The sequence below is a fragment of the Rhagoletis pomonella genome, unplaced genomic scaffold, assembly GCF_013731165.1.
Source record: "Rhagoletis pomonella isolate Grant_MI unplaced genomic scaffold, Rhpom_1.0 Rhpom_scaffold_06551, whole genome shotgun sequence".
Lineage (NCBI taxonomy): Eukaryota > Metazoa > Arthropoda > Insecta > Diptera > Tephritidae > Rhagoletis > Rhagoletis pomonella.
The window spans coordinates 1-9,416 of record NW_023465084.1 but is presented as its reverse complement, the minus strand read 5'-3'; the positions used below and the strand labels follow the sequence as shown (position 1 = coordinate 9,416).

Here is a 9,416-nt window from a genome sequence, read left to right as displayed (position 1 = left end):
TCATTTGAAGAGCTTTTCACCTACACATTGATACTCCTGTTCTATTACCTGGCTCACAAATTTAAGTAATTGCTTCATGCGAAATAATTCCAGCTTCAGAAGCTATGTACTAATTTAAAATAAATATTCACGCTCATTTGCTTTCCGCTACTTATCTCACTGTACCATACTGAGAATAGAGTCCGGCTTTGCTTTGGCTTTATCTTCTGGTTTTATCGAATTTTGCAAACAGTTGAAAAATGAGATTCTTCAGAAAAAGTACATTTCGTCTGCCACAATTGACGAATTTCAATTCGCTAAGTGCTAGTGCATTCACTGAAAGTTCTACAACAACAACATCACCTGTTCTAGAGGGTGATGGGTTGACGGTATATAGTACTGGAGACAAGCCACCGCAGATTGTTTTAGACAACGACAGCATTCACAAAGCCGATATTGCGGTGGAGGCTAAACGTAAATATTGTTTTTGACACGCGCGCTTTTACTAACTGAACGCTTTTTGCGTGCATAAATAACAGATATTTGTCATTAAAATAAAGTGAAATTTAAAACAGAAAAAATCTAAGAATCTAAATAAATAAGTAAAAAGTATACTTTTAATTCGCTGAATAAAGTTGTAATACACAGTCTTTATATTTCGTGTCGCCTACAGCTTAAATTTTTATTTTTCTTGCAGCTCTAGAGGAGCTAGAGCCAATAAAAGATGGCGAACTCCCTGATACCAAATTGACAATCGACGCTGCCAAGTATGAGCAACCGCCAGAGAAACATTGGATTTATCGACGTTTATATATTTTGAATTGGCTGCAGAAATACGATCGTGAAACAGCTATATCCGATTTAATTGCCGGCATCACATTGGGACTCACTATTATACCACAGAGTATCGCTTATGCGGCATTGGCTGGACTCTCTTCAGAATATGGTTTATACTCGGCTATCATTGGTAAGTATCTACCTTTGTGTGGCCAAAACTAAGGTATGTATGTAAAGCACGTAGCTTAAAAGTGGCCCCTTCTTTGATATCGGGCTAACAAGTGCAATCGCATAAGCATTTTTCTTAATTTTGTCCAAATTTGTAAGCTTACTAAATCAAACCCATAAGGTAGATCGTGTCTCCGTCAACCTACGTATACGCTATGTCGTTGACTGTTTGAGCTTTAAGAACTGCAATTTGTGTCCTTTTTTTTCAAAAAAAAAACCGGGGTAACAGTTACTCGTCGCCACGCTGTAAATAGACTACAATTTTTACTTATTTCTTAACTGAAGTAATCCTTCCGTAGACTTTTAATAATCCAACTTGGAACTTATTGTAGGATCTGGTTGATATCATCAATGGATCTACCACCCTCATACATACGTGCCTACCATATCATCGGTATTTTTGCTAGTCTAGAACAAACACCCGATCAGTCGAAACGTCTTCATTCTTTTTTATGAAACAATAGTTCATTATTTTCTATGAAGTGGCGCACTCTATAAAAATAAAAACAAACAAATGCATAAAGTGATTTTACATACCCGGTGGATTTTCATAGAAACAGCTGTTGAAACAAAATCACTGGTATGAATCACCTATTCAGAGAACTATTTGCAACTTTGCGAAACAGACGACCTTTTGAAGAACTTTAGTTATATATTTAAGTTTTCAAACACAGTTAATTCAATACTTAAACAAGTGCAATTCGTTGTTTTGTTTGATTGCAATATGGGCGTTTAGGTCTAGTTAGCCCGATAACTAGGTAAGCGACGACAGGAATGATTAATAAAGCAACGATGAAAACGACGAAAAAAGAAAATTTAAATTTTCCGCGCTTGTGTCCTTCCTTTCCTCAAACGCTGAGCGTTATTTTTTAACTTTTGTTTTTCCTCGCTTCTGCTAAACTTTACTTTACTTTATTGAAATTCTAATGTTTTTTATCGACGCTTTACTGATCGCTTTTGTCATCAATCGACTGCAATCCAAGACTAATACGTACTTTGATTTGTTATTTTTTTTTTTTTTTAGGCCAAATCTTCTATGCTATATTCGGCACAATTCCACAAGTATCAATTGGACCTACCAGTTTGATGTCGCTGATGGTGTTGCAGTTCGTTGGCGATCGTCCTGTACAATTTGTGGTTGTACTCTCATTTTTAGCGGGTCTTGTAGAGTTTCTAATGGGCGCCTTTCAATTGGGTAAGTATTGAATTTAAGTATGGCGGCATATACTTATGTTAACATAAGCATTGCATTGATTTTCACGTCATTTTCAAATCATTTTTTATAAATAAAGATCTCTACAAATTACTAAACTTTGCTATGTTAAAAAAATCTGCGTACACGATTTTTATGCCAAATATAAGTATGAATAATTTGGTTCGAGTAAAGATTTTCGCTAAAAATTAGCTTTTGAAAACTTCCTAATTATATTTTCATTATTCACTTCTATTTGCCAATGTCTGGCTGACTATTTTTCACACCTAGTAAATTGTGTAAGTTTCCAAGTAGAGCCTAGGCACATTGATTTATTTGCAAAATTAAAAATAGCATTCGGGAAATTGAGTTATTAGTACTTCCATTTGTTGTTGGTTTTCAATAAATTTTTACCTCACTGTACAATGAATGTGAAGTTAAAATAGTAGACGTATTAACAGCTAAACAATTGTAAAAACAAGAAAATTTTACAAATAGCCGCTAATTGTTTATTTTATGAGTTATGATGATAGCAATTCACTTGTGTTTGTATGCATATACATATGTACATATGTATGTATGTATCATTGTAAACATCGAATAACTTTGGAAAATCGTAAATAGGAGCGTGAATAAAATAAGTGAGAAGCATTCGAAATGTTATGATACATGGGAATCCCGAATTTAATTTGAATAAATAAACTATATACACTTATAATGAGACTGTGTTACCGCATGTACAGACAAGAAGGAAAACAGCATCAAACATATTAAAATAATGAAAAGAAATCCAGATTACAAACCCTGTGAAATAATTGTTTAGAATCTCAGCCAAACCCACTAAATACATTAGATCAATTCAAAATAAAAAAAAAACCCCGCAATGCGGCTTTACTTTTGGTAATTTAATTTAATTTAATTTGAGATTACTTTTTTGGTAATTTCCGGAATTTTTTCTGAAAGGTTTTTCTTAGGAATCTTAGATCATATTAATGGTAATTCATTTGCCAAGCTAGCAGAACTTGAGAAAGGATTATATTGTAACCTTTCTTCAAAAGATCTTAAGAAAAACTAAGATTATCAAGAGAAATTATTTCTGTATAACCCTGCATCCGAATCGGGCACTGATGTAAGATCAGGTCTATTCTTCGAGATAACTGAGACGATTATCAACCTCTCATATAAGCTACCTTTTCCTGCTTATTCTGCGTTATAGAGGTAGCTTATAGATCTCCCAAACATTAGGCGATAAAACATATCATCTCAGATAGCCCATTAGTAAATATAGAGCTGAAATCATAAGTATAGCTAGCAAATAATCCTTTACTTCAATGTTTCTTTTTATCGCAGATTAAATGAATTTCCGAAATGTTTTGACAGCGTTATACCAAATCCGATTTGTCTCCGAACCAAATATTACAAGATTTGACGAAAATTCGTTCTTAAACACATCAACGTCTCAAACGTGATTGCAAAAACTTACATACTGTTTTTGAAATATTTTTGGGAATTATAAATTCAAAGTTAAAGGCACGTTTTAATCTTCCTTAAATTGATTTATTTTGAAACGAATTCCCATCATCCATTGTTAAGTTTAGTTTTTGTTTTTGCGCAAAATAGATATTTCAATGCTAAGGTTTTATGAACATACGTACTATATCATTATTTTTCCACAAATTTTCTCACCAGGTTTCATCGTGAATTTCATTCCAACGCCCGTGACGAAAGCTTTCACCAGCGCTACCGCTGTCATTGTGGCTGCTGTGCAAGTAAAAAATTTATTAGGTATAAAAACGAAAGGTGTACCATCGATTGAAGTACTGTTCAGGAGCATACGTTACTCGGATACCCTACTGGGCTTGGTATGCCTGACGGCATTACTTTCGCTAAGAGTATGTACAGTCCCACCCGTGTGCCATGTAGCTGCATTATTATCCCAAATGCAACTTTCTCTTTTCTTCGCAGCAACTATCTCACATCAGTATTAAAAAGAATACTCCAACCACACGCATACTTAAGAGATTGCTTTGGTATATCAGCATCTCACGCAATGCTCTAGTTGTGTTCCTCTGCAGTTTGGGCACATTCCTTTGGGTAAAACAACGCTCCGCGGAGGCAATCCCATATGCACTCACCGCAAAGGTGAATTCCGCTCAACTGGAATTGCATTTGCCACCATTCGCCTTCGACTACAAAAACACTACCTATATGTTTTCTGACATCGTTAGCGAATTGGGCAGCGGCATTATTGTGGTGCCGATTGTGGCCATATTAGCAAACGTGGCTATTGCAAAAGCATTCGGTTAGTTCAGTAAAAAAAAAAACTTTAATCAAAATATAATTTATTTGTTATAAAATTGATGTCTTTTTCGTAATCGGCAGTGAAGGACAATCGCTTGGAGGCTTCGCAGGAAATGCTTACACTTGGCATTTGTAACTTGGCTGGTTCATTCTTCAACTGCATACCAACTTGTGGCGCATTCACGCGTTCCGCTGTCAGTCAGGCCAGTGGTGTGCGCACTCCGCTTTGTGGTATTTACACAGGTTAGTTGTAGGAGGAAGAAATGTTCAAAACTGAAAATATTTTACTGTCTTACATATATTTTTTATAGCTTTAATGGTATACCTGGCACTCACCGTACTCACTCCCTACTTTGGTTATATACCAAAGTCGTCGATTTCTGCGGTACTCATTGCTGCTGTCGTGTTTATGGTGAGTTAATATTCGTTTTTGATTTTAATTTTTACAAGTTATTGGAGTAAAATTCTGAAATTATTTATCTTGGTGCATTGCTTTGCAATAGTACGTGTGCTTTTTTCTGGTATTGAAATTGATATGTTTAAACTAAAGCTTAAGTTTTGAATTAGGTTCAAAATATCAAAAATAAAAGGTTAGATATCCTGGCTTTCTTAGTATCAAAATAGTGTTGCGTCTTCAGAAATTGGCTTGAAAATTGTAGCCTACCTGAAAGATAGTAATAGTATAGTTTTTGTAATAGAAATATTATAGTTTTTGTACAGTTTATTTCATTATAACGGAAAAAAATTATACCAAATACTAAAAATAGCCAAATAACGGTTATATTTGACCGAAACATAAAAGGATCGGTCCTTCGGTCGGAGTCACAGCCGCTGAACTTAAACGTAGACTACGTGATATTATTAAGATCACATTCAAGTTAAAAACGGTACATGAAATATTTGTTTTGTTTGTGTTGAATTGAATTTTATAAATCAATATGAATTGCAAAATATTAATTCTTAGCGATAGAGAAGCAGATCAACATTAACTTCAGTCATATACCATGACGTGTATCCCTACTATGATTAATTTTTATTTCCTTTCATACTGCATAATTCATTTGACTTATTAAATAATTTGAGTTTAACTCTTTAATGTTATAAATGCTGAGACTAAATTTTTCTTAATACTCCTTCGTTTGACGCCAATATTTCACAATTCATGCATAATTCAACTTAATTCGACTTTTCAAACAGATGGCAATCCTGTTGAAATAATTTTTAAACCAAAACCTCGTTAAACCTTTTTCGTCTGACACTTGTATTGTGATACATATTTAAATTATCTAATATTCTTAATTCAATTAGAATCTAATTATAAAAGCAAAAGCAATTCAAGGCAATTTTGATTTATTATCACATTAAAGCAGTTTATTTAACTTATTGCTTGTACTGAATCTAACTTTGTAACAAGGTGGCAACCCTCTGCAAAATATTTTCAAACCACAATCTCTTTCGTCTGGCATCCATATCAGGATATACATTTCAATTTTCTGACTTTATTTAAGCCTAACTTGCTTTTTAAAACAGGTGGCAAACCCCTGCATACAATTAAAAAATAACGACTTTTCAAAACCATTTCGATCGATACTCATAGTGTTATAATTGATTTAACATAAAAATTATTCGAATTTAATTTTTTATCAGGTGGCAACTCTTTTTGAAAAAGTAAGAAGTTATTGCGCATCCACAGGTATTTTAATTGGATACCTCATTTTGTAAAATCGAACGATCTGATGTGAAGAAAAAGTTTTCGCGTATTATGCATTCATATGCACATATGTACATACATACATACATAGATTACTAAAAGAAAAACAAATCCACATTAACTGCAATCAGCATATGTACGTACGTATTTATGTATTTACATACATACGCTGCGATTAGGTTATAAATATTGCACCCTCTGTTACTCAAAAGCCGAAATACCTACACACATACTTTCTGTCTCCGTGTTTGCAAAATGATGGCGAAGTGATTTTGTATGGGAAATCATTTATGTCCATATAATCGAATCAAATAAACATGCTTAGAAGATATCAACCAAAACTTCCATATACTAAACTAAAGGAAAAAACTTGAGTTTTTTGTTAAAGAAAACAAAAACAAAATCATTTGAGCGATTTTTTTCAAAAAACTGTTTGCCCTAAAATGCTCAATTTTTGTCGAATTTACAAAAAATTGGTACACAGTAATATTTTTATTCCTAAAGGGACCCATATCCCGAAAAGTAATATCTGCAAATCATAAGTTGCTAGAGCACTTTAAAAGTTTCAAATTTACCTCAAAATAAGCCAATATTTACCATTGTTTCTACGACAGACACCGAATTGGCTACTTACAGAAATGTATCTGCCGATAGGTTTTGAAGTTTGTCTTTGAAACGCCATAGTTTTCTTTGAAATCGCTTTACTAGTTCGCGTGCAATAAACGTTTATGTGAAGCTCTAAAAATTACAACTACAACATTTGAGCATAGCCTCCATATCGAAACGTACGACATATTCTTCGTCAAAAATAAAAAAATACGATATTGTGTTGATCTAACAATAAACATCTTGGTATTGGCGGTCATTTTCTGTCCCTCAATAAAATATAAAAAGATTTCAAAATACGAAATAACGGCACCGCCTCTTTGCCAACGTGTTTGTAAATCTCAGCCGCATTGGTCGTATTTAGGGAACTTGCCCGGTCTTTAAATTTGTCGGTAAATCGCTCTAATATTCCTACTTATTATATTATATTATTATTTCAGGCCTTAAGTTTATCTATCAAGCTCAATTACTTGACTCTCTCAGAAAGCGTACAGCGATCACCTCATTTGGAGGGAATTTTTTCCGGTGGTTTCTTATACTTACTAATGAACAAGACGATTTTCGTGTTAAAAGTATTTACAATGGATCCAGAATCCTCATAGACAGAACGTAATTACTTTGGATGGTGGCAATGTCATACTCTACCGTGATAGATATGTTGCAGATCGTGCGGTGTATAAGATTAATTATATCGGCTTTTTTACTAGCAGGAAGCATCGAAAGCCAAACCCCGTCATTGTGAGACTTTAACCCAAACTAAACCTCCTACCGTCTAACTACCAAACTCACCGGTTTGAGCGCGGAACTCCAGGTTCGTTACGAGCCTAACGCAGTTCGTTGAAAAGTTGCATCAACTTGGAACAGTCCTCTGTGTTATTTTAAGATAAGATACAAGAAACCACCTTAGTGAGGTCTGTTTGTACCCTTCGCCATAGTCACGTTCGTCAACGCCTCTAACCTTCTTCTCACCTTGTCTTTTGGTGTATCTCTACAATGGCCGTATTAACTGCATTTCAAGCTTTTTTTGAGCTCAACACGATATCAACTAGGTTGTCTGTATTGCCTCAAAACGTGGGAAGACAAATATGATGTTTTCCACCTCGTCCACCTCTTGACACCTTGGATATAGGGGAAAGTCATCCAGACCGAAGCGATGTCAAAATTAATATCGGTTTATAAATCGTTATTCGTTATGAGAGAGTTTGGAGAACGCTTAAAATTAAAACTGGAGAATAATTAAGTTAATCTGGCTGGATGTGCCACATATTGATCGTTTAGTGTCCAGAGGTACCAGACGAAGAGTAGACTTTTAGTAGGCGTATTTTACGATGCCAACGCCTTTACTGAGTCTAACGGGTGCTTGGAGTATCTTCAAGTTTTCCTAAGTAGCCATTAGGTACTTAAGATGGGTTCATGTTAAAAATTTAAGATACGAGAATTTATATTTTATTGAAGATTTTTTGTAAATAGATCGCTGAAACGGCTTTACATCAGAAAACTTGCTTTACTATCTTTTATTATAACATTTAAACGCTCTCAAGTAGGAGAGGAAACTTCAGCACACATTTAAGAGAGTATTTTTAAGGCTCTCTGACTTAAAACCAATTTATTTTGAACGTCTGGGTCAATTAAATCAAAAGCGATATTATTGGTACTAGATCAGGAGACTTTCGTTTTTTTGAAGCTAAGAAACTTAGATGGCCCGTGAGGTTCTTTCATATGCAAGCTACATCGACTCTACTCACATAAACTCCCACAGCCTTTCAAGGTAACAAATACCATTCATTTTCCATACGCTGTTGTCTTTCAGATTGACTTCTCACCCATTAAAACCCTCTGGAATAGCAACAAAAAGGATTTCTTCAGTTGGGTTGGATGCTTCATTGTTTGTCTCTTTGCTGGCGTGCAAACGGGTCTATGCTTTGGCATCGTACTTAACATGGTATTCGTATTTCTACGACTGGGTAATCCTAAGGTGGATGTAACGCTGATGGAGGTAAGTGGAAACGAAGAAACTTTGATAGCTTCGTAGAAAATAAAATGGATATTTATACATAAACTGGTTCCTCTGTACTCATGATTTAGATCGAAAGCCGCAACTACATATTCGTCAGTCCCACTTCCGATGTCTACTATTCGGGTATTGAATATATACGCGATAAAATCAACGATGCTTGTCTGCTGTATCGAGATGATTTCCCAGTTGTATTGGACTGCCGTCGCTTCGTCCAATTCGATGCCACCTTCGTCGATGTCCTCAATGCTTTGGCTAAAGAGTTGGAGGGTCGTAGTGTGCTATTAGTGCTGTACGGTGTGAACAAGGATTTGCTACAGCTAATGCATAAATCCAGTAATATCAATTTTTGTGACGGCAGACGCATTTGTTCTGATGATATAACGCCAAAGAAACCAGAATTTGACGGTAATGGAAAATAAATACATAGATGGAAACAAGATATAAAATGAGCTGACTTTATACCAAATATCGATAGAAAACAAAAGGAAATAGGTGAAAAAGTCCTTCGAGTACATGCTGGTGTACATAAAAGTGATTTCAACGCGTACCTCATCACCTAAAAAATTGTGCGACTATTTCATTTACGTAGGCACACTCTTTCAACA

At 34.9% G+C, this 9,416-nt stretch overlaps 1 protein-coding gene across 1 annotated transcript; it reads left to right on the top strand.

Annotated features, from left to right (window-relative positions):
- The first annotated feature begins 218 nt into the window (after positions 1 to 218).
- Positions 219 to 9,410, top strand: LOC118755553 (sodium-independent sulfate anion transporter-like). The gene is made up of 9 exons (XM_036490384.1): positions 219 to 453; positions 677 to 946; positions 2,009 to 2,179; positions 3,866 to 4,068; positions 4,142 to 4,478; positions 4,559 to 4,720; positions 4,789 to 4,889; positions 8,605 to 8,790; positions 8,880 to 9,410. The coding sequence occupies exons 1-9, from the start codon at positions 240 to 242 to the stop codon at positions 9,228 to 9,230; spliced, it is 1,995 nt and encodes a 664-aa protein (XP_036346277.1). The 5' UTR covers positions 219 to 239; the 3' UTR covers positions 9,231 to 9,410.
- Positions 9,411 to 9,416: the final 6 nt, after the last annotated feature.